General features: G+C 35.0%; 1 protein-coding gene across 1 annotated transcript in view; it reads right to left on the bottom strand.

Moving 5' to 3' along the window:
• LRP1B (LDL receptor related protein 1B) overlaps positions 1-25,395 on the bottom strand; it is a 578,117-nt gene that overhangs the window by 169,354 nt on the left and 383,368 nt on the right. The window contains exons 36-43 of the mRNA XM_086465459.1: positions 24,899-25,024; positions 22,712-22,843; positions 15,659-15,793; positions 15,116-15,245; positions 10,149-10,275; positions 9,845-9,996; positions 9,429-9,553; positions 6,002-6,373 (exon numbers count right to left, since the gene is read on the bottom strand). Of these exons, the coding sequence (XP_086321585.1) occupies positions 6,002-6,373; positions 9,429-9,553; positions 9,845-9,996; positions 10,149-10,275; positions 15,116-15,245; positions 15,659-15,793; positions 22,712-22,843; positions 24,899-25,024 (1,299 nt within the window). The remainder of the gene's footprint in view (positions 1-6,001; positions 6,374-9,428; positions 9,554-9,844; positions 9,997-10,148; positions 10,276-15,115; positions 15,246-15,658; positions 15,794-22,711; positions 22,844-24,898; positions 25,025-25,395) is intronic.

Genomic DNA, 25,395 nt, shown 5'->3' with positions numbered 1-25,395 from the left:
CCTTTAAAAGATTCAGACTGTAAAAAGCCTTACAATACATCACAGGATCTGACACTTTATGTTAGGAGTGAAAAGATTTCTGCCTTCTATAGACACTAGTGCCTAAAGTTCAAAACAGAAGGAGCGCTTTTCCACATAACACTTCCCTTTGTGCTGTGAAAGACGTTACACTGGCAAAACGTCTCAGTGCCGTTGTTTACACAGTTAGGAAAAAAATCCAGCTTATTGAGAGCATCTCATTTTAATACTTAATACTCCTCATTTGCTTTCTTTTGCCTTTCCTCCCCCTTTTTTCCTCCTCTCTCTTCTTTAGTTTTTAACTTCTTCATTGGTCTTCCGTGTACTGTTGTACCACTACATTAAACCTACTTGAATGCTGCGTTGTTTTTCTGCAGATACACTCAGGTGGGCTTTGGTTAATGAATATATGACCTCAAGCTTCTGCCTATGATTAAAAAAACCCAAAACTGCATTATCAGCTTAGAAACTGAAACTTAGTTCTAAAAAAAAAAAAGTCTTGCTTGTATGAACATAAGCTTTGAAACAACTTAGGACAACCAAGAGCAGTCTCCAGAAATGCTATGAGGCAGCTTCTTGTTCCCCGCTGCAAATTAGTCATCAACTAGTATGTCAGCCACTGTCTAAAGCTAATCTTAATTTCCTTTTTTACTGGGATGGGAGATAGCTCACACAGATGGTTTCTCAGAGAGATCGTTTAAGATGGTCTCCTGTCTGTTCTCAGTCGATAGAAATTTTCGACTTTTTCCAGAGCTGCTGATACACAATGTCACATTCACCAGGGAAGGAAGAAGGAAAACAGATGCTCCTCTGGCACTCTGCTTCTAGTCAGGCAGAGAAGGAAGGATGCTGAAGTAAAGAAGTTTAAGCAGATGGTTTGTGAATTAAGGCTTGATCTTGGATATTATAGAAGAAAAAAACATACCTTTATCCCATCCAATATAATGTATTTTTGGCTTAATGGGTCAATCCACACTGGTAATCACCTTATGTGTAACAGGAAACAAAGTATACTGGTCTTCACGATTTTAATTTAAGGCTTCCATTAGTTGTTCGATCCATCAAAACCACAAAGAAACTATTTTGGCAATAATATACCATCTTTCACAGACTTTTTCTGAGTCCAAGTGAGACCTCTAATTCCATGTAGAAGAAATCTCTATTCAGATCATCACATCATTAAAAATAAAGTTAACTCGCCATTCATCATTTGACAAAACAAACAACAGTCAGAGGGAGATGTGGTATGAGAGGGGATAAGCATGTAAGATTAAAAATCTCATCTATCAAATCGATGCTTATTTCTGTTGAAACATCTTCATTTCCAATCATTTCAGTCTACTTTAAAATTACTTGCAGATGGAAGATCGATCTATTTAGATCTATAAAGATTAAAAGTACTTCATATATGTTTATCAGGGTGCCTTCCAAATGGCTTCCAGTTTCAATACTACAGAAACTGGTTCAGAAGTTTGAAATAGTAGTGTTATTCTGTCTAGAAGTGACTAATGACAAAGAAAATAAAAGTAAAATTCTCCCCTGGACTCCCTCTGAGAGGAGAATAGACCCTATTGTTCCAAATGAAACTGATAACCTGTAGCAATTTTGAATAAGATTTCCAAATACCTCCTCATATACTTTTTGTGCCTTTAATTGCTACCGATTTCTGTTCTTTCTTTCTGTATTTTGCTCCACTACCTCATTCTAACCTAGATTTTCAGCACAAATTGTACCAGAGAGACTGTCAACAGTTATGTCTACTTCTGGTGGGGATGGACAGAAATGGTAAAGATTGTTCAGAGATGGTCACCCCAATATATTGATTTAAAGTCAGTGTCACTTCCACATAAATTTGTTACCTCTTGTAACTACTTTTGTATTTAATGCTTTCTTTCCATTTTCTAGAAAGCCTGAAGTCCACTGGAGGCCAAAATTAAATGAAAAACAACTTCCAAAGGGTATGTAATCTCCCTGTATCTCCTCTTGACTACCAAATGAATTACAATTTGATTTGTTGAGGCACTGGTTCTCACATGCAAAAGCTCCAGAAAGCGTATAAGAAATGAAAAAATACTCCTTTTTGCAGAGTGAAGCCTGCACAATTCCTCAAACTGGACGAAGAGGAAGTGTGTATGTATATATATACAGTATGAATATCCCAAATATATTGACTGTGACTGTGTTTTGCTTTACAAAGGACTACCACTGCCAACGAAAAATAGGAATGTCGTGACGGTTAAACATTTTACCTTAACAGGTTCATGAAGCTTTTACAGCACAGCAGAATACGGAAGTACACACGTGTATAGCTAGCTCAGGTTACAGGTGAGAAGCAGAAGCAGGCTAGCCTGTGTAAAGTGAACTGCAAGGCTGATCTTTTCAACCGAAAAAGAAACGGTTACAAAGAAATTTGTGGGTGGGACCCCACAGTAAGCTCCTACTCATTCCTTTATAGTCCAATATTTCTCAAAGTGTGTGCTTAAAGCAAGAAAGGCAATAAAATATAATCTCTTCCACTCTTCGGAAGGAAAGACTGAGATCAAAACACATGATATAGATGGCAGACATGTCACAACATATTTAAAATAAGTATTACTCCATCGGTAAGTTAATTTTTAATATGTCTTCAGACTGGATTCAACTGTACACGATGCTATAGAACTAAAATAATGAGTGAGGTTAGATAATTCATCATCCAAAAGAACAATTGTGGGAAATCATGGCCAAGAACAAGTTAAATTTTTAAAAATTGGCAATCAAGAATGATTAACCCCACAGAGTTACTGATAAAACTAAGAAAGTAAAAGTCCCAGCTGACTGACCAAAGGAAATAACGCCCATTTCATCAGCAGAGTTCATAGGTAAGAAGAATGCACCCCAAAAACCCACGCTGCAGAAGAAGTAAAGGTGTTAGGGTATGGCACACTATGCACATGCTACACTAGGGTTTTTTTTGTTGTTATTGTTTCTTCTTCCTGCTGAAGCCAGAACTTGATCAGGTGCTGGGTTCTTGGTGAGTTTTGAATCTGTTTTTAGTGAACCGGAACAAGTTAGATAAAGTTGTTTATATGCTGTAAATCTACTTTCCCTGAGCCGAAAATGTGTTAGCTAATGGGTTGTTTATGAGTTGCAAATCTGTTCAGTGAGGTGAAAATTTGTCAGATAATGGGTTGTTTATGAATTCTAAATCAATATTCAGTGAGTCGGAACTATGTTAGATAATAGCGTGCGTATGGGTTGTAAATCTGTTTTCAGTGAACTGGAAACATGCTAGATAATGGGTTGTTTCTGGGTAGTAAATCTGTTCTCAGTGAGCTAAAAACATGTTAGATAATGGGTTGCTCGTGAGTTGTAAATCTGCTTTTAGTGAACTGGAAACCTGTTTAACAAAGGGGTCTTTATATATCTTAACTCTGTTTCTAGTGTGCAGAAAAGTTCACAAATGCGCTAGATTTGAGTGGCATATCTGATTTCAGTGTGGTAGAAATCCAGCTAATGGATTCTTTATGAGCCGATCTACATTTAGTGACCTAAAAATCTGGGACAATAGTACCTTGTATGTAAGGTTCTCTATTTTGTCTATTTGAGTCAAAGACTGAGTAAAGGTTTGCATTTTTTGCGGACCTAATGAGGTAGACAGGGGTTGTAGAATTGTTAGAACCACACTAGATATTTCCAATGAGGTTTTGAACCTCTTCCTGGCAAAGTAAAACTTTCTACAGATGCTTTCTAATAATTTTGGAGGAAAAAAGATAGTAAAATGAATGTCAAAGATGTTATTTTTTTAATCCTCAGTGAAACACTTTTAGTAAAATCAGTCAGCTGGATTCCATTTAACAATTTCTATGTAAACACATATAGTTAACGTGGAATTTAAAAAAAAAAAATAAAATAGAATTTTACGTCTTCCAGTGAATGGAATCACTGGTGTCAACCAGTCTTACCACTTCTTTTTCCTTTATAGGTATCACTGTTGTTCAAATACTTCCACTATATCAAGCAGCCTCATGAACTGTCTCCTGTTTACAGTGAGGGAAAGTCAAGTGCACACTGTGGAAAGGTAGGATATGTAGTACAAAAGTACCAGCTGAAAATGAATGACTCAACATAAAGAAAAGGGCTTTAAAATACATGAAGGGGAACAACAAACTAACATATACTGGGATGCGATATCCCTTCTCATTTACAACGAAAAAAAACCCTGAAGCATTTCTAGAAAACAAACACCACATTTCACAAATACATCCCAAGCATATACAGTAAATTTTCTTGCAATGATACAAAACTTCATCTGACATTCAATTATTCAGTGTGCTGACTCTGCTAATGAAAAATTAAATCGGGCATATTTAGAAGTAGAAATACTTCCTAACAATTTCTTAAAACCATAATTCTCAACTATGCTTTATGGAATGTCTTTAGCTCTTGTACAACAACCTACTATAAAAGTAATGAGTAAAACTTTATTGTTCTTTTAAAAAAACAATTTGTATCTGCATTGATGCTTCACCAGTATTTCTTTCTCCTCCTTGTCTGTTTTAACAACAAAGGCTTTTCATGAAATACTTTTAACCTCTTCTTATAACACCAGAGTTAAAATAGTGCTTGTATGTCACCACTGCACATGTCTGCGAGCTGTTTGCGTCTCTTGTACAGCTGATCTCAACTCTGAATCCCCAGGTGTTAATGCTTTCCTGGGAGTAACGAGAACATCCTGACAACATTGCTTAGCTTCTCTTTACCGTATCTTAATACCAATACAGTTAATTTCTCTAAAATATGCACACTTCAAAACTCAAAGTAAAAAAAGGCCTTGTATTATATTTGAAAAATGCTCTTCCATTCATTAGTGTCAACAGCTTTCATGACCACGAATACCTTCCCAGAGCCACGGTGCAGAGGTACATAATGATACAATTATCCAATGACAGTTGTAGAATAATATTTTGTCAGCTTTCATCTGTTTAACTTCTTACTTTTCTAAAAATATTCCCATTAACATGCAACAGCCAAGGGTGATACATTGCACATCAAATCTACTTCCATTTCTCCTAATCCCTTTCTTTGGTCTTGTTATTAAACTGTTTGACCCAAACAAATAGTTTAGCGTAGCAACGCCATAGGCACAGTAACATACGACATCAGAAACTCAGATAAGAATTAACGACAACATAAGAAGCAAAACCATACAACACTTCAGACACACTGGAAAACAGTTACTGAAGTGAACTGCAGCCTCCAAAAAAAACAGACTGTATTGAAAAATTTCAAGGAAGAGAAAAAACAGAGTAAATATATGCATCTGATAACTGATGGCAGGAGAACAAGTGAGTATTCAGAGGCTAAAAAATCCCAAGTTTCATAAACCTCCTCCTACTAGTGTGGTGACTGAAGGCACAGTAAACGTGCAACGCTAATGAGTAAGCCTCTACTAAAAATGAACTATGTAATAGGTTGGAATTTGCCTTCAGTTATTACTGAGCAAAAGTCATTTTTCTTGGGCTCACTACAAGAGTGAGTCAACTGGACATGCTGCCCAGGGTTCTGATATTTTATACTCAGGAATGGTTACGTCAGCAGAGGTATCTTACAGTACTTCACCCACACTAACTAGAAAAATAAACAACCAATATGTTCGTGGGGTGAGGGCACTTGTTTTGTTTCCAAGCATTGCACAATGAGGTTTTGTTCCAACTGTAAAGCTCCTTAAAATCACAGTAATACAAATTAAGCACTGTCATTATCACTTCTAGTTTCTAGTAATATGCTTCACGCATTGTAAGATTATTACGAAATAAATTATTTTGAAATTTTAATTTTAAAGATAATGTTTAAATGTAATTTGTAAGAATAAAATACAGTAATTGTGTTACATGCTGAAGTATGGTAAAACATTATTGACTTTTTTTTACTCGTTTACTTTGCACTTAGTAAAGTTTATTGAAATAAAAGCCGTATTTTGAGAAATAATTTTGTTACTTACTTTCAATCAGCACTTTTCTGCCAGCCCAGTTGTCTTTAATAACCTGTATGTTTCCAAAGTGTGCATCGCTGAAGAATATGCGGTTTGTACCTCTTCCTTTCAGGCTGTAGTCAAAAGCAAGAGCTATCACATTTTTGAAGTACTCTGGATTTTCATATGGCCTTACTGGTGAATTTAAGTTGGTTTCATCTGAAAGATGTATACTTTTTAATATTGTCCTTCCCGAGTACAACAGGTAACCTTCATGTCTCAGGCAAGTAATTCCGTCTTCGGCAAGATAGCCATGTGCACAAGCACATGTTCTCCGTGCACTTCCCCGATAAAGGCAAAGTTGATGACATCCACCATTGTTCTTGGCACAAACATTAGTACCTGTAAAAAAAAAAAAAAAAAAATTAAAAAAAATCTATCTTTTATAATATTACACTTAGCTAACTCAAAAGTCATGTAATTTTACGTATTCTGAGAATTCTTCTCTTCAAACTCTTTCTACAACATTTACAAGTAAAACAAAGGCCAAAACAGTAAAGAATGTAGCTTTAACCCAGCCTAAAGACAATATTAAAGAACACAATTAATGAGCAAACATAATTCATGTCCTTTCCAATCCACAAGAGAATATATTTTAATAGAAAATGATAAAATGGGCTATTCCTCCATAATCAGCTGAAGACTTAGAAAATGATTCAAGTGCTTTGAAAGATTTATTTATTTTTTTTTTAAAACACCTGTTACTGGCAAAAAGTCAAATTTAGAACCCATCAGAATACAGTACTGGTTTTAGATGATTTCTATCAAACTGACGACATGCATATTGACAGTTACAAAACTGTGTCAATCCAGTTCCCTGCTTAATAGACATTTCCTAACATTTCTTCTAATTTCCTTTACAACTTCATTTAAAAAACTTACTCCCTGACAAACGCATACTATTAAGAAATCATTGTCAAATTAGTAACTTCAATGACTTAAACTACACTTGTTGCAAGCAATATTTAAAATTACAATAATCATCAACACATAGGAGCTATTTTCCATTGTCTTGTTTTGAACTACGTATGAATTACTACTACAATTAATTTAGATAACTTAGTTTCTATTTCTGACAGCACTTTTCATATAACAACTCAGCTCTTTCAATATAATCATTTTCCCATTTCTGAAAGTTTTCTACATAGTGAAGAAGAAAAACATTTTAAATAGACTGTTTTCAGGTAGAAAACCATAACAATTGTCAGGGATTATGTAGTGTCTGAAAGTACTGTTGATTGTATTTTCTAACTGCTACATTTCAAGCTGAAGAAACTTTTAAGAAAAAATAATGAGGTATGAGAGCTAAAGTGCTCTTAAAATTAGAAACATTGGATTTTGTGTTCCTAGGCAAAATTACACGAGGCATATTCCTCCAGAGTGATGTAAAAACATTTGGAGATTTAGCTGTATACAGTTTTGCATTTGGTTTGTTTTAAAGAGTTTTTTAAAGTTTTATTAGGCTAGAAAAGTTAATATCTGTTTGGAAGGATGAGAGGTTGAGAAGAGAAAGGAAAATATATGAAAAAGATCCTCAAGCTTCTAAAATCTCTCTTCAAAAACTTCAATGCTTCCACAGTTCACCAGCTGAAAATATTTTTTTAAAAGGGTTAATTCTGAAACCAGTGTAGTTAGGACCCGTCCTTGCAGACATGGAAATAGCACTGAAGGATAGGATTCCGCTTGCTAACAGCACTGCAGGACTGGCTCATCAGAAAGGGTAAAACAGGTGTTTGAAAAAAAAGCATTATTCACAATCAGCACAATTTGTTTGGTTTGTTTTAATAATAGAAGGTCAGGAAGCTACCTAATTACATTTTTTTTTAAACAGTTTTAATTGCTTTTAATTTAATGAACTTAAAAAAATATATGTTATAGTGTGATATAGAAAAAAAGATATATAATAGTGTGATATAGAAAAACATTCCAAAAACATTTTTCACCTGTTTTTTCCCTTTTGTCCTTGTGGCTCACTGACATCCCCTCCCAAAGACATTAACCATTTGTACCCTAGTAAAATTTGAAAAATATATTAAAAAATCATTCAGTTATGATTTTCAAACTAACATAAAAAGATTTTTAGCCTCAGTAACCTTTTCTCCCATTCCTAATGTGATCAAGTCTTTAAAGCTATCAATAAAAATCATTACATGTAAAGAAGCATTGTTTTACCCCATTGTTCTATTTTCCTAATTCTATAATATAAAGCCCTTCCAAGCAAGCAGACATTAACTATTTCTAGCCTAGTTAATAGAAACGATAATTTTTTGCGTGGATTTTCTTTTTATCCACAATATACCCACATTACTCTGAAATTACATGCAGAAATTCTTATTAAAATTAATATTCAAATGTTTGCAAACTAATTTTTTTCAAAACTATTTAAAATTCCCTTAAAAAAATGAAAAGACAATTTTTCTTACTGATTGTTAAATCTGTTTTCTTTCAAAGTGCAGATTTATTTTACATGTCATATTTAATGCAGTTATTTAAGAAAGATGTACATAAAAGAAACAGGGTCTTTGGGTATGTCATGCTGTGATTAAAGCTACTTTTGAGTGCTACCAACCCCAGAGATATATTTGTATTAAGAAGTTTATCTCGTATTACAGTAACTTTCTTTTTTCCCCTCTGTTTTTTGAATATAATTATGGAAAACATGGCCTGGCAGCAGTTTGTTCTGAGAAAGTTATCATAATTTTTGGTAGCTTTCTAACCAACTTTGCTCACTGAAACAAGTTTTTCATGATCTCTTCAAAACCAGAATTCTAGGAGAAAAAAGACAGCTAAAAGCAGGATTAATCTTAGTCAGGTAGTGGAGAACAAAATTTAACCATTGATACCATAAATCACAGAGAATGTCTCTTGAATTTGCTAAACAAACGGAATATAAAGGAAATGTGATCCTTTGCAAGGTCTCTTCCCACTCAAAAAAAACTAGGACTCAAAACCAAGTAATTTAAGGAAATATATACTTGAGACACAGAGGCTGGGAATTTCTAGCTGTGAAAAAAAAATCTGGTTTGCTTTCCAATAGAAATCTGAGACTGCCTGAGATTATTGCTCTTTAAAGCACAGTTCAAGGTCCCTCTCATTCCTAAGACTGCTTTTTTGCTTTTGGAAAAAAACAATCAAAACAAAACAAACCCCACTAAACCTGGAATGACAGGAAGTGTTTTGGTTTTAGATTTTCTCCTTAAAACACTCAGAAGAATTTTGGTAGAATTTGTACTATATGTTTCCTTTAGTACATTAATTTTAGCTTTAAAAAAAAAAACTTCAGGAGTAATAAGTGGAGATAAAATCAGTGATTACTTAACTTTTGGTATGCTTTAAGATACATAAAAAGTAGCAGGTGATATTAAAACAATTAATAGCATCCTTAAGAACAGCCAACCTTTCTCTCGTGCTCTATTAAAGACTTTCACTTCCTTCAGGTTTATTCCAAGGCCAGTCCTCATGGTCACAGCATCCGTGGCCTCATTCTTGTGGCCTCTTCTAATAGAGCCATTTGCATGTGCTCTGCCAAAAAAGTTGAAGATGTCTCATCAACAATCCTCAACTAATTCATACCAAACAGATGACTGAAGGGCAGTGGGCAGTTCACCTCACAGAAGGTGAAGAAACCTGTTCTCGTCTATGACACTGGTACGCTTTAGCTTTCTGCATCAGAAATGCCCTTTCTTTGGAAACTGCATAGGTTTCTGCGATCCATTCTGTGACCTTGCTAAGGAATGGCTAATCCTACAAAGGTGAAGCACCTGGCACTGAAATAACATTTTGAGACTCAAATACTTATGAAAAATAAATTACCTGTCAGACCAGTAGATGTAAGCTCCAAACACTGCGACTGAAAACATATCCACATTGCTCCCTGACAGCACAATCTCCCGATTCCCTCCACTCTCAAGGTCAATTCTTTCTATCTTGTCGGTACGAGCATCACACCAATATAATTTATTTTCCTAAAGATTAATTTTAAAGGAAACGTCAACAGTCTTGTCCAAGTATTTAATTAAGAGTTCTTAAGATTACATCAAAGTGGAAGAAACTGGCTTTAATGAAATGTAACAAACACTGTACCTTTTAACATATATTAGAAGATAGAGGAACTAACCTCATAGTCGATGGAAATCCCATTAGGCCACGCAATCCCCAGGCTCACAAGCACAACCTTCTCAGACCCATCTAAGTGTGCCCTGCCTATGCAAGGAGTCTGTCCCCACTCTGTCCAAAATAAATACCTAAAATGTTGTAGAAATTACCAATTAAAATTTAGCATCAACATAAGACCTGAAAACATGTAATACTGTACTTCAATTGCAAACAAAATGCACCACTACCATTAAATAGGCATTTAAAAAACATGATAGGAGTGATGTCTAAATAATCTTATGAGATTAAATGTATCGTAATACTTGTTTCATAGAACATTTTGAGAGATTTTTTTGCAAACGATATATAGGAAGTAATTCTTAAAAATGTATTTGATCAATCAATATGCAATTCTATTCCTTAAATAATTCAGCTTTGTGCTTGGAAATATAAAAGCAAATTATGAAAAAAAAAATTACTGGAACAGAAGCTCGTGTATCTAATTACTAACAAATGCTGTGATAGTACAAGAGATGTCTGTCTGACTTAAAAATGTTTTAAATATGAAGCAGTGAAGAGCACTATGGAAAATACTAAAGCAAGGGGATTTCATTTGGGAAGAAAATATTTCTCCTGTTCTCCCTGAAGCTCATGGGAAGATTCTGCATCTTATTTATCTAATTTTATATTACTGTATACATACTGGCACAGTAACATCACTATTTCAGGATAAGATGCTAGGTCAAACTTCTGCTTTGACCTCCTACTACTCAATCTGTTGCAAAATGAGGTCAGTTAATCTACACAGAGCACGTTCTCTACTGAACAGTAACCTACGGAATAGCTTTTATATATATTCTAAGCAAGAAATTTCTTCCTAAGATAATATATTTGAGATCTAGCATACTACTAATGGCCTGAAGAGAGATAATTCCATAGCGAATATTCACAAGAACACGCTAAAATATTGTTTAGTAATATGCTGCACAAAAAGCAAACAGAACATACAAAACCATCTCCATTGCTTTTCTCTGTGTGGAATATATGTATTAGTCTCATTTTAAAGATTACAAAAGTCTTCCGTGCATTACTAACCAGTTCTACCCTTTAGTCTGGCAACATCATTATACCAATCTGTTGTTAAATAGCTATATTTCACTGAATGTCTGCAGATACCTGAAATAACGAGGGATAAAATGGGACAGGGGAGAACAAAGATGGATCCTATAATTAGCTCATCAAATTTAGCTTCTGCAACAATGTCCTCCTTACTTTGACTCTAATTGTAGGGCTTTCTGCCTATAATGAAAACAAATTTGTTCTCATACTTCTTGACATAACAAACAGTAATACGAATACTAACTATAAAACTTATACTACATTAGGAAATTGAACTGCTACATTAGCCAAATTAAAAATATGTTTTAGAAATGTTAAAATAGACAGTATTAACCAGCTGGATATCAACAATCACTGCTTAAGTTTACTACAACTGCAACCAGACTACTAACAGCACCTCTAAGCAGAACTGAACTTGCTTTCAGGCATCTAGTCAGAGGTACTTTCTTAACACAGGAGATCAACTAAACGTTGCCTACAGAACGGCAGGCATTCAGTATACTTGACTTAAACATTCCGTGCTCTTTCCTTACACTACTTACTCTGAGGGGAAAAAAAAAAAAGAAAATTGAACCCCATAATTAGCAGGTTACATGAATCTACACTCCTCCAAAGAAAATCGTGAATAGCTGCCAAAAACATAAGGCAAGTTACTTAATACTTTCTTAGAGCATTAATGTTTATAAATATATTGATATATAAACTTACATAACCTATTTACCAGTATAGAAAAACTTGATCGCCCCACACCTTCATAAAAGATCTTACCACCTAAACCACTTGTTTCCTGGGCCTTTGCAGGTAGCAATATGCTACTAACACATTTGTTGTCTATACTGCAATGCTAGAATAACTATGACTCAACTTATTTCAGAACTATCCCATGAATAATTTCCATAGCTGACATGGAGATGCAATCGGCTGAAATTTGATGCTGGCCTAGAATTTCCAAAAAAAAGTTGATTGGAAAAAATTAAATCAGGGTTTGAACTCTGGCCCACTCCACCCCGCCCCCGCCAACTCTAAACACAAATGAAATTCCCAAAACAGTCTTGAAGAAGGAATCTTCAAAGTCTCAGAATTATTCCAGTATGATCTTAACTCCATATTTCAATCATAATCCTGAACTTCATCAGAAAACTATTATTTAATGGGGAAACAAAAATAAAGTCAGCCAAGTGTATGTTACATGAATAAGCATACATGATGAGGGACAAATACAGTCCTTTGAGGGAATACACATTCTTCACTTTTTCCTTAGCAACAATAAGAAATGTTACCAACCAGCTGGCTGCTGGCTGCTTCATATCTTGGCATAACTGGCAGATTCAATGAGATCTAATAACTGCTATTTTCCCCTCTATTCTTACAGCTGTCAACTCAAGTTTAAGAGAAAAGAAGAATGTGAAGTCAAGACAAGGGGAGGGAAGAATACCTTTGAACGTTTTGCCTCATAAAGGGAAAGAGATACGACACAGAGGGTAAAAAGGCCTGAATCTTCCCACAGAAAGGCATACCTGCGCTTCAGTAGTAAAACACTGCTATCCTTCTCCTGAAGAAACTGTGACTGGAAACATCTCAAGATACCATTTTGTGGCAGAGCATTAAAAAAGAGAGATGAAGCTTACCTACCTTTAGAGAAGATACACCGTCCTACCAGACATGTAAAAGAATTACTAATCTGTGGTCCTCTCACCCTCCTGTTTTGTTAAATATTCAAAACACACCCAAAACCCAACTCTATGAACAAGATCAAATCATCTACGGGATGTTTCAGAACTTAATTTCTACAGTTAACATTTCTCTTCTTTACTTTTTTTCTGTTTGAAATGCAGTAATTTAAACTCCTCCAAACTGCATTTTACCCATATTTTATTAATATCTGCTTTCTGGTGGCATTACACTATTATATTTTAAGATCTAAGAAAATGGTTCAGCAACATCTCTAAATATCCATTAACTTAAAAGCAGGAACTGTCTCTTTCCAAAGAATCTTGGTGATATTGTTGGCTGTTATTTCATCTGCTTATGTGCACACACCATTTTGGTAAAATAAAACCATGAACTGTTGAGTCAGAAAGCATCATGTGAAAACATTGTCATTAAAATAAAAACAATCCACACCTTTAGTAAAAAAAGGCAACTTTTCTATCAATATTAATATTAAATATTATTCTGTCAAGGGTTCTGCATTTACTCTTCCCTATAGCAATTGTTAAAAGCTGTTTCTCAGCTACAATCCATCTTCTCTCTCCAAATACCGCAGAAGAGTTGATTACATTTTTTACCACTTCTTTTAATATCCAAGTATTCTCCACAGAAACTGCACCTGCTGTACTTAGTCCTCATAGACTTCATGGGGGCTTTTCCTTTCCTTTGGTGTAAGCAGTGAAAATCTATCTGTGTATGTGTACAGCAAATACAATATATATATATATGTTCAAGAAAATTACACTGTAAACTAACTATTGTTTTGAACAAGTTTGGTTTAACCTTCTGAATATCAGGCTTCTGTGTACTTACCTTCAAAAGTTTTGTTTTCTTTTGTTTTTTTTTTTTTTTAAAGTTTCCTAACAGAAGAGCACAGCTATTCTGGTATATTAAAGAAAAAAATGTAATAATTAATTCAGCCAGATTCTGACTAGGATCTGGAGAATATCCTACTCTGAAGAACAGCATTCATCCTAAACAGTTAGCCCATACTGCCAAGAGACCAGTGGTGCTATATGAACACAGCTGTAACAATTTGTGGCAAAACCTGTTATATATGCAGAAGATAAACCCAGTTACCGCTTTCACCTTCATTCTCAAATATATTAAGTTGCAATGTTCCAGTTCACAAAAGACACAGATCACTATGTCTAAATTCTCACAGAAGAAATCACGGCAAAGATCTAAACAGCATTTTGCATCACTGGTATCAACCCGGCCTCAGTGAGAAGTCAGAATTCTTCATTACTATGGCGGCAAACTCCTCTGAGCACAGAAACTGCTTTCCTGAAAATAGTGCGATACTGATTTGATTGATTCAGGGGAAAACGTGCTACAGTGCCATTTTTGGCTTTGGGGACGGGTAGCTGCAAAAAAAACTCTTTAAGTTTTTGATAGACGCCATTTATCGCTTTTAAGTGTAGCAGTTAAATCCACTGAGTCTTGCTTATGCGCCTGTTTCTCAGAAAGTACATTTCATACTCCCATGGGAAAAAAATGGGAATTCTTTGCAGATTTTATTGCTTCTGTTTTAGTTGCAGGTCTGCTAACAATAGTTTTGGAGCTGGAATGGGACAGAACATTCTCTGTTTCTGTTGATTCTGCAGTGTAGTCCCTACTCTCACAAACAGCCGAAAGAATACACATGTCATTTTTGACGACGCGTACTTTTACCTACACGCTTCATCTCACATGACTTTCAGCTACCCTGGGCAATCTCCTTGGTTGTCGCAGTGAGATGTTACATGACACTAGAATTTATAACTACCAAGGGTTACATGTTCTACAATTCCATCATGACATCGAGGTCTTCATTGGCTAACGTGACTTCCTTGGATTTGCTGGAAACTTGAGAACAGATTTAGGCATGCTTCCAAGCGATGTCTAAGCCTCAACTGAAATGATTATCTTAGGAAATGAAAACTGTTTTGCAAAGAAAGTACAGTATGTCATGTATACAGCCACCAATGAAAAAACTCAGCATATGATAAGAACAGCACGTCCTTCTACCTGTGCTTAGTTACAGTGCAGTAGTTTCCAATACAACCTTATGGGGGTTTATTAAATGCTTACTAGCAAGAAGGGCTTAATTTACTTATCTAAGAACTTCAGTGCTAGCATGCAAACTAAAAGAAACGCAAGTAGCCATGGTCATGTTACCCTTTCTCTGGGTGTACCGCAATAGATCTTGGCTGGTCCAAACCCTGGGATATAATTACATAGCGGAATGAGCCGTTGAGCCTGGCAACTTCAATTAAGTTGAAGCCATGATCCGTCCAATATATGTTACCTAGGAAAAATACCTTGAAGTTACTGGAAAAAGAAAAGACTACTTGAAAAGTCTATAAATCTTAAGTGTGTACGTTAGGACGAGAAACTAATTGCTGTATTTTGACTTATATGTGTCTTATATTTGTAATTTCTAGTCCTATTCAGCCTTCTGTTTTAAAGTATAAACTTTTATTCATAGTTGTCACCGTTGAGACTGTCCATCTAAGAAGTAACATCGAAGTTATTGAAATAATTTTGATTTTCAATTAAAACTGCAAAAAACAGTGGTGGTATCTTCAGAGGAAAATATCTAGACATTTGGAATATTAGAAATTAGAGCTGGAAGCAAACCAAGTTATTTAGTCTTGAGCTGAAGATGCAAGAGTGTACTGTCAGAAATCATGACAAGACCCGAAGCAGGTTAAGACCTACCTGCTATCCAGTCCACTGCAATGCCTTCAACTCTTCCCAAACCATTTGTAACAACGTCTTCTTTCCATGTTTGGTCTCGTTTACATCTGCTAATTTTGTTGAAACCCATGTCTGTCCAATAGATTGTATCATTTCCTATAAAATACATGCCAATGATTCTGAGATTAATTCAGTTACTTCAGTCCAAGTATCTTCTACATCAGTAACTGTAAAAACTGCTAATTGTAACTTTGTTAATATGTCTCGGGGTAAACAGAAGAACTATCATCTTTAATTCCTCATTCTTTTGCCTTCTTTTAATTTTATTTAAAATAATTAAATCAGGACTCTATGTTTCCTACTGGTTGTTTTAGTACTGCATATATAACACAATAAGGCCACAACAACAGACGGAAGCTACTACCCCTGTTCAAAATCACAACAAATACGTTGTCTTTTATCCCACAGGGAAAAAAAAAAAAAGTTTGAAAAACTTATTATTTTGTTTATTAATCACATTCCAAAATATTTAGTGGTCTGAAAAACTACAGTGTAAAACTGCTCATACAGTCTTTTCCTTCAGTAATCATACAGATTGAATTTTGGCAGTATAAAAAATGACACTAGAAAAAAAAAAAGTGTGACATTTGAGAGTGATACAGTGATAAAAAATAAAAAATTGACTCCATCCACAATTCATCTTTTATTTTAAATGTCCTGACAAGCTTTCACTAGGAGTCGTCTTTGGTGTTTAAGGCATTTCAGCTGTCTTTCCTGCCATTCTGCTGCAGTTGGCTGTCCATAAGGCAGAAGACAGAGACCACTATGTAGTCTTACAGTACAAACCTATTGTCACTGACCATTTGAACTCATCAGCCGGGCTGAGAATTTGGAGTGGCTAAAGCACAGATATGCCCTCTCCTCTGTTGCCACAAAGTACCCTTAATAAAGAGATGGGGCAAACAAAGTGGTGACATCCGTCAAGCAGAATTGTCTGTATTTCCATCAACAGAGCTCTGAGTTAACAACGTGGATATGCTGCAAGGCACATTCTGGTTTCAATGGCATCAGCTGAGGACCTCCTGTGTGAGATATTTTGTCTAGGAAAGACATTGCTCAGACACAAATAATATTTTTTCCTTCTTTATTTTTTCATCCTTTATACATCTGCTTTTAATTCCATAAGAGAGAAAGTGTGTGTGTATATATATTTATAATATATATATTCCTCTATATAAATATTGGAAATATTACAGATATAAATATATATACGTGCGTGTGTGTGTAACAATATATAAAGAAAAGATAAAAACAAAGCTTACACAGATAACAACTAGATAACCAGTTTGGTATGCTCAAGAAGCCTAGCCACACCATCAACAAAACCCACAAGTACCCCACACATACAGTTTGATCATCACTTATGGGAGCCATGCATTTTGCTACTTACTTCAAATGAGTACAAAAATTACGCAGTTCTTAGCATGAGCTGCACATACATTCAACAATAAGACACTGATCTATCAGTGTGTGCAAGTGTTTGCCAAATACCCTGCAGTGGAATATGAGATACACAGAATCACTACAAAGTCTTACCTGAAAGTACATAGTTAATAAAAAAAAAAAAATCCATCTATTATGTTTACCAACTGAATAAGACATGCTACAAGTGAATTTTATGTATTTCATATTCCAGTTTAATTCATCTCCATAAAAATAAACCACTTTGTATTCATACTATGACTACTTAAGTCAGCCACGTGAGCCAGAATACAAATAGCAGCTTAGAAACTGTTATAAGAACACAGATCTGTGGTTTCACTTCCATGACTAAATCTTAATGTATACAGCACAACTGACTTCGTACTGCTATTTTCTTAGAACAGTGTCTTAAAGTAATCCAAAAATTCTAACAACTGAATTACCTGGATTTGCTTCCAGATAATCACATGTAAAGAGATAGAACAAATTTAAAAAAATAATATTTATCTTTAAAATACTTCATTACACAACAACCATTAAAAGTCTATCTAAATTACTAATGTAATTTATGTGAAATGCAGTATTTTATGACACAACTTTCTTTTGTTAATGATGAACACTTTTCCTTAATACACAATATACCTGACCTGATGATAAACGGGTAGGAAGCAACTAATGGTTCTGTACATCTACAAAAAAGGATGGTGAGGACACATGAAATTATGGAGATGTGCAGATGTCACTTAAGAGATAAAATACTTGCCAATAATAAAGCAAAATACATTTTAAAGATAAAAATTACAAGGAATACTCTTTTAACATCAGTCAAATTGGATTTTTATTTAGTTGGTAGTGTTCCTGTAAAATGAACAGAATTTTTAAGCAGAAAGTATCCGTTCTACAAACAAAAAATATATAAGTAGTTTTGGGACTGGAACTAATCAGGGAAACTCAAGTAATATTTACTCTGTTGGAGAATGTTCACAAAGCACATGCAGTTCACTGCTTCTAGAAAGTATCCTTAAAAGTAAATGCCAACAGCTTGAGTATGCAAAAAAACCCCCATACACAGATATTAAACCTCAGCTAATACATAATTTCCTTAAAATTATCTTTTTTTTTTTTTTACAGTCATATGCTTTACTTGCCTACATTTTGTATCCTGAATTAAATCCTCATTAAACAGTGGTGTAAAACGCATTGACTATGACATTTTGATATACTTGTTCAAAGATACTCCAAGGCAAAAAAACCCGAGCAAAACCAAACAATAGTTTTCTGAAGTACTGAGAAAGGTTATTTATTCACAGCAATGAAAAACTTTTCGGTCATGCTCTGCGCAATACATTGGAGAATGTTTTCTGATTTTTCAGGTATTCACGACAGCTTAAGAAAAGGAAAAAACTATACTCTCTTGCTGTACAGTGTGAAAATATCCAAGGAATTCATTGTCACCAAACTAATAAAGATCCCTGTGAGTTTCAAATACAAATAATACTACAGAATTTGCTGAGTTTCGGTTTGCAGTTGGATGGTATGATCCAAATAACAAGCCTCTCTCATTTTATGGAGAATTTTTATGGATTCCTTTCTGTTAATAATCAATCTATCATGGAGTAACATTCTCAGTAGGCCTCAACCACTGAAGACCCATGCCATGCAGAGCAAGCTAATAGGAATTCAGATTAAGTGATTGGCCTTTATTTTGTTGTAGTCTGTTAATTTATAAATGTGGATGATGTTTTCACAGATCTGGGTGTCGGTGCTGTCTCTGTCAGGTATCACTATTCATATTTGACTTCCACAAACTTGTTTTATTTTCCCAATTACTCTGAAAAATAACAGACACAAAATGAAAACTCCCTTGGTTCCTGAAACCAGTTCTGGCTTCAGACAGATGGAAAGAAGGCCTATACTCAATTTGGAGCCTTCAGTATCTATTTACTCATTCTATTGCTGTAATCTGAAGAGAAGAGAATTACTACCTGGAAATGACAGTCACCAGAAAATGGAAAACAACTGTCTGCAATTTTATGCAGCTTCTACAAGCATTTTGCTAAGTGGTGAGCATTAGTAACCATGGCCTCACATTGACTCCTACAATCCACAGGCAGCTTATCAGCAAACACCGAAAATTAATTCCATTTAATGCATTAGTATTTTGCCAATAAAATCCCGTAACTCAAAATTCAACATACAACGTATTTGCTGAATATAACTTCGTCAGGCCTTGTCAGCTTACTCTGTAAATGTTCAAACTGCATATTTCAACAGAGAGAAATCTATTCTCCTCCCCCCTATATATATCTGTAAATACACCACAGATACATATGCCTGGAGGCACAATGATAGCATGAGTAAGGGGGGGACAGAAAATTGAGACAAAAGTGTGGAAAATTATGTGACAGAACAGGTCTGGGGTCCCAGTTGCCACTAAGTTCAGCAAAATTCAATGAGGGACTGGGAAGACTGCTTTCCACAGAGGCAAAATCTTGCAAATCTTAAGCTGTTTCTGAGCTGAACTAGTGCAGAACTGAAAGGGGCTCAGCAATAACACTGCATTATTTAAAAACTAACAACAGCTTTAACTATTACTCCACCTTCATGGAGGCTTTTTGGCACTAATGAAAACATTCATGTAACTGTGCTGCATCGCTGTACTTTAGAAAGACAGAAAGGCTGCTACTCATTAGTTTGTGCCGTCTAAGCCAGTAGGAGTTAACATAGCATCTCCTGAACAGGATCACTTCCTTGGAGACAGAGTTCTACTCATCAATTTGAAGACCATTATTCTGCAAATAAACGTGATGTTCTCATTTCTTCAATACTTAGAAAGCCCTCGATGTCTCAAACACAGTAGTGTTTCTCTGCCATGCAGATTCTCCTTCAACCGGACTAAGCTGAAGTACAGAGTACCTCCCACCATGTGAAATAATGATTTCAACAAATGTGAACCAGATACTAAGGTAAAAAAAAATATGGTGAGCTTCCTGGAACAATGGAGAGGAAAAAACAATGGGTGTTTGTCTGACATACTGTGAAGACGTCTTCAGAAGCAGGGAAGAACCGATGCCGTTATCTTTAACAATGGCTACTAGGATCACACTCAGTTTTATAAACCTGGGTCTTAAATAACACTGACAACCCCGCTCCCCAACGACCTCTAAAAAAGTCCGAAAGGTCAAAATTACTCTTGTAGTTCTTTAATGAGAATTTAGAAGTATCAAAACATAGGGAGAAAAAAGGTACATTTATCTTCCAGCTCTTTCACATCTGCAAAAAATATTGCCGTAGAAGTCTTTTAACTATGGTACACTATACTGCTGGCATATGTTAATGTATTTTAGCCACTTAAACATTACTGAGAGTAGATCAGAATTTGGGAAAGTTTCACAATTAAGAATAAAATGCAAACAATAGCCACTAAGGGAAAAAAACCAACAAGATGAAATCTGAAAGTACCTCCGCTTGCCTTCTGAATAATATTTGATGAACAAAGGTTTTAGGAATGAATTCAGGAAATTCAAGGTAAGGTATCAAAATGAGAAATACAATTGCTTTTTAAGATGAAATGCAGTTGAAAGCCATACTATAACTTTTTGTAACACAGAATCCTCTTGTGATTTCACTGCTGCAGAAGATTTACATTCGTGTTTAGGAATGCATTTGCCAGTGTCAATTGTATTCACGTTCCGTGTGCTGTAAGTGATCACCACACAAGTTGGCAAATCTCACTCAATTTCATCCTTCCTCAAAGGGATTCATTTTTCCAAAAAGCTACAAATTAGTACATGCATCTTATTCTTCCAAGATATTAATTTGATATTGACTAGCGAAGTCCAAACAAAGCTCTCCTATAAGTAGACTACGCTAAAAGAAATCCCAAACCCAAAGAAAACACAAGATGCAAAATCCTCAATAATAACCTAGTATCAGTACTTTAGATCTAAAAGGTCAAAATTCAGAGTTCTGTATTACACATCGTAATTTTGTAAAGCTTACAAGACTTGAATTAAAAAATGGTAATTTTTATGGACATATATTACAGTAAAAATATAATCCCTGGAAAACCCAATTGCATTGTCTCAGTATTCTGTCATGCACATGTGCAGCTACCACTTCTCTATCATCCAGGAAAAGAGGAAATCCGCTGTGTCATACTCTTTCCCACCTTAGATATGTGTATAAAGGCACTGGCTTTCAATTGATTTTGATGCCTCTGTAGTCTGTGACTGAACTACACCTATGATGCAACGAAAGCTCTGAACATTAGCTGTCACTGATTCGAAAGCAAAATATACAAGTATGAAGGCACTGTAAATTGTTGAGTGAACTTGGAATTCTGCCAGGCAGAGTAAAGGTACAAGAGTATCAGTGATAAAGGCAGGCCAAAATAAAGAGAAAACGTTAGTGAATTTAACTCCTAACCCCTTAACAAAAGATTAGTGATATTTGTGTGATCAAGTAGTCAAGCAGAACAAGCAGAAAAAGGTCTGTTTTTAATATGAAGGCATATATTAACATATACTCAAGCAAACACTTAGGATCTCTCAGTTTCGAATTCACAGGCAGAATTTACTTCACAATGAAAAACAATGGAGTATGACAAAATAATTGTATGTTTCAGGAAGCCAATGTTCTGGTGTATATAACATAGGTAACTTATAATTTTATTTCCAAACTGCTGGTTTGTAAACTCAATAGGTAGCAAAAACAGCTCAAGAGAAAATCAGTTTTAAAGGAGGGCTGGTCAAAGAGCTCCTGGGTTAAAAATACAGAAGTGCAAGATGCTTTCAGATCACTACTTGGTCACAGACTTCTTATTTTCTGTAAACTAATCAGAAATTCCTTATGTCTTTGAAGATACTCAAATACCAGCAGGAGACGTATCCAATTACTTTTCAGGATCTGATCCTTAATTTCTTTCCACCTTCTTTCACTTGCATTCAAAACAGAAACAACCTAATTTCATTGGAAATTTGTGAGGCTATCTAAACTAAAACCTGTTTCCTATTTATACACTGCAGTGGAAAGGTATGTAGTGTATGGAAGATGGAAATGCCTGTTCTTCAAGCTGTTAGAGCATCAGCTTCTACAAGGAAGAAACAGATACAGAGGTGGTTTGTACGCTGCAGTGAAGTGGCTGAGCTTCACTGGACAGAAAGCAAGCCATCCCACTCAGCTGTCAAAACCACCTGCTAAGTACAATACATAGGACTAAGAAAATTCAGTGGAAAAAATGTCATGACAGGAAGAACACTTTCTTAATATGAAAGAGGAATCCTCTTTCCTACAGATTTATGACCGCTTTCTGTAAAGTCATCCGTTCCCTGCTCAAGTTCTCGGTGATGTCTCCACTGTAAAACAGCCGATAGTGTTGCTAATGCAATCTACACATACTTAAAACATGTTTTCCTATTTACTGTAAATAATAAATAGCTAGAGGTTAACACCGTGACACACAATCAACTTCCAATTCCCTTACATATAGATGTAATTACTTAGAATGTTTGAACACTGGGGGTTTATTTCATTTATAAGAACAATGTACAATATTTACCATACATCCAATAAACTATACATATTATTTACCTGCATGGAAGTCTATGCCCACAGCAAATGAAGTTCCAGATATAGGCATTAAAGCATCCATTTTATCATTCGGATCAAGAGGAATTCCTCTAATTCCTTCATGAACAGAATACATAAGAAATGATTCAATACCTGTGGGAAAAAACAAATAGCCAATGAGAGCAAAGTGGAGACTTTCTCAATTAACAAGACTCAAGGAACCAACAAGGACTAGACAGAGTTTTCCAATACTGCTCCATAGTTTTCCAGAATGATAACTTTATCTTTTTGAAAAAACATCCAGGAATTATTATGAGGTATTTCTAATTAAAGGATAAATGAAGCCTTATAAAGAGAAGGGAATCAGTGTCCATTTCAAGCATCACCTTAAATTAAGTAATTAGCAGTAATGAAAACTAAAACTTAGGAAGAAAATGTTTCTGAATTATGAGAAATTTACAAATATTTTCAGTGCACATCTGCACTTTCTGTACATATTCAGCAAGAGATCATTATAAAGAATTTGTGGAAAGCAGGACTCATGACTAAATTGTCTTGTGAGGCATGGGATTCGTCTTGCCTCATTTAGTCATGCACATTTCCTTTACAGAGAACAGAGAGAAATACAGTTTTATTGAACAATGCAGTTGATGCATTTTAAATGTCTACTTTTGTGTTAGTTTAATCATACTCCAGATATACCTATTTCTATTAAGTAGGAAGAAATTCTATTGTGTAGAAGTCTTCATAACAAGACATTCCCAGTTGAGATGAATCACATCTAATTGTTGACAACTAAAATTAGAACAAATACTTCCTTGCCCTAATCTGTTCATATTCACTTCTAAGTTTAAGGGAAATTATGCAGCACTATGATACATAACTCAAATGAAGAATTTTAGCTTCCATACACAAAAGAGTTCCATTTCTTCACAGCAATTCTTTGAAAATTTCGTTCTTTGTACAGTGCTAGCTAGTAGAAGTCCCTAAGCATGTGGACTAAAATGTTTCAGGTGGAGAATTACAAAATTTTCTTGAAAACAAGAAGAAATCTAGCTAGTATGTGGAAAGAGTAATGCCAAGCAAGTATATATGTACAGAACAGTATTTGTCATTTTTTTTCCATGAATATTCAAGACAGAATAAAAATCACAGAATCTTAGAATCATTCGGTCGGAAGAGACCTCTGAGATCATCACATCCAACCGTTGACCTAATTTCACTAGGCCCACTAAACCATGTCCCGAAGTGCCACATCTACACGTTTTTTGAACACCACCAGAGATGGTGACTCCACCACTGCCCTGGGCAGCCAGCTGCAATGTCTGACTAATGACTTCTTTTTAATTGAAGGACATTTTAATCATAAAAAGCTGTTATGATCTAGAAAGCAGTATATCTAGACATAAAGGAGGAATACGTTTCAAATATACAGCATCCACCAGTTTTACCTTAACCCACAACTAAAAGATAGAAATTTCTGAAGACATAATTGGGAAAAGTAAAAAAGTCTATTTTAAAAAGAAATAAAAAAATGTTAAGAACATGTTATTGTCACATATGAAAAGCGCTGAAGAAGTAGAAAAGACACATTTATGTTGCTTAATTCTCCTTCCGTGTATACTCTACTATTAACTAGATGAGGTAGCAATCCCTCATAGGAATAAATAATATTAAATTTATACAATTATATGGCACCTTGACCATAAGGCTATTTTGTATTATTCAGGCAAAAAGTAAGACCTTGGATGCAAGCTATGTTTTGATTTTTGTCTGCACAAACAGAGAAAATGTCTAAAAAAAAATCTTTCATTAAAATACTTTATATTAAGAGCAACACAATAGGACGAGATACCCAACCTTTCAGATATTGTAGCCTATAATTTAGTTTAAAGATAAGGTATATGACCTTGAACAAATATGTACTGCTATTAATGATGGCTCAAATGGTCTGTTTCTCTGCCTACATTTAAAAAAAAAGGAAAAATATTCCTCAGAGTTTCCACAAAAATCTATGCAGAACTACAAGACATTCAAAGCTGAATTTAAATTCTGCCCTAACCACAACAGACATTTCTCTGTTACTGCTTTAATCAAGCATATTAAATACAGTTATTTAACTTAAAATTTGTAAGGAAAGTTATTTACTCATTACAGCATTCCCATACAACTGAAATTAGTTAAAATAAACACTGAAAGCCGTTTTACCTTTGCATGCCATGCGGTTTTTTTGAAGGTTGTAGCCTACTGTACAGACACACGTCCTGGTGGTTTCTGATGTTGGTAAACAAAGCTGGGAGCACCCACCATTGTTTAACTGACAGGAATTGCTACCTATAAGACGATGGGAGAAGAGACCAGAGGAAACAAAATTTGAACAGTGCAATCCTGACTAAAACTGAGTGTTGCCATCAATTTATTAATATTACCAAAACCAAGCTTTGTTCAGCTAACTTCCTTCAAAAACTGCGATACGCATAAATATTTCAGGCTATGCTACTATTCATATACTCTTCCATGCTTCATTCTTACAGTATTTTATCTGCACATTTTAGTGTTTTTCCTCGGAATATTTTTTTAAATAACAGATTTCTGAAGAAGAATTTGCCTACTTTTAAAGTAAAAGCATATGATAAAATTGAAAATACTGCATTGTTTTGAGTAGCAATGATGAAATCTCACTGACATTAGTCTAGAAGGTGCAT

This window comes from Leptosomus discolor, chromosome 5 (assembly GCF_034619465.1).
Source record: "Leptosomus discolor isolate bLepDis1 chromosome 5, bLepDis1.hap2, whole genome shotgun sequence".
Classification (NCBI taxonomy): Eukaryota; Metazoa; Chordata; class Aves; order Leptosomiformes; family Leptosomidae; genus Leptosomus; species Leptosomus discolor.
The sequence above is the reverse complement of the archived record's forward strand: the minus strand, read 5'-3'. Positions and strand labels throughout refer to the sequence as shown.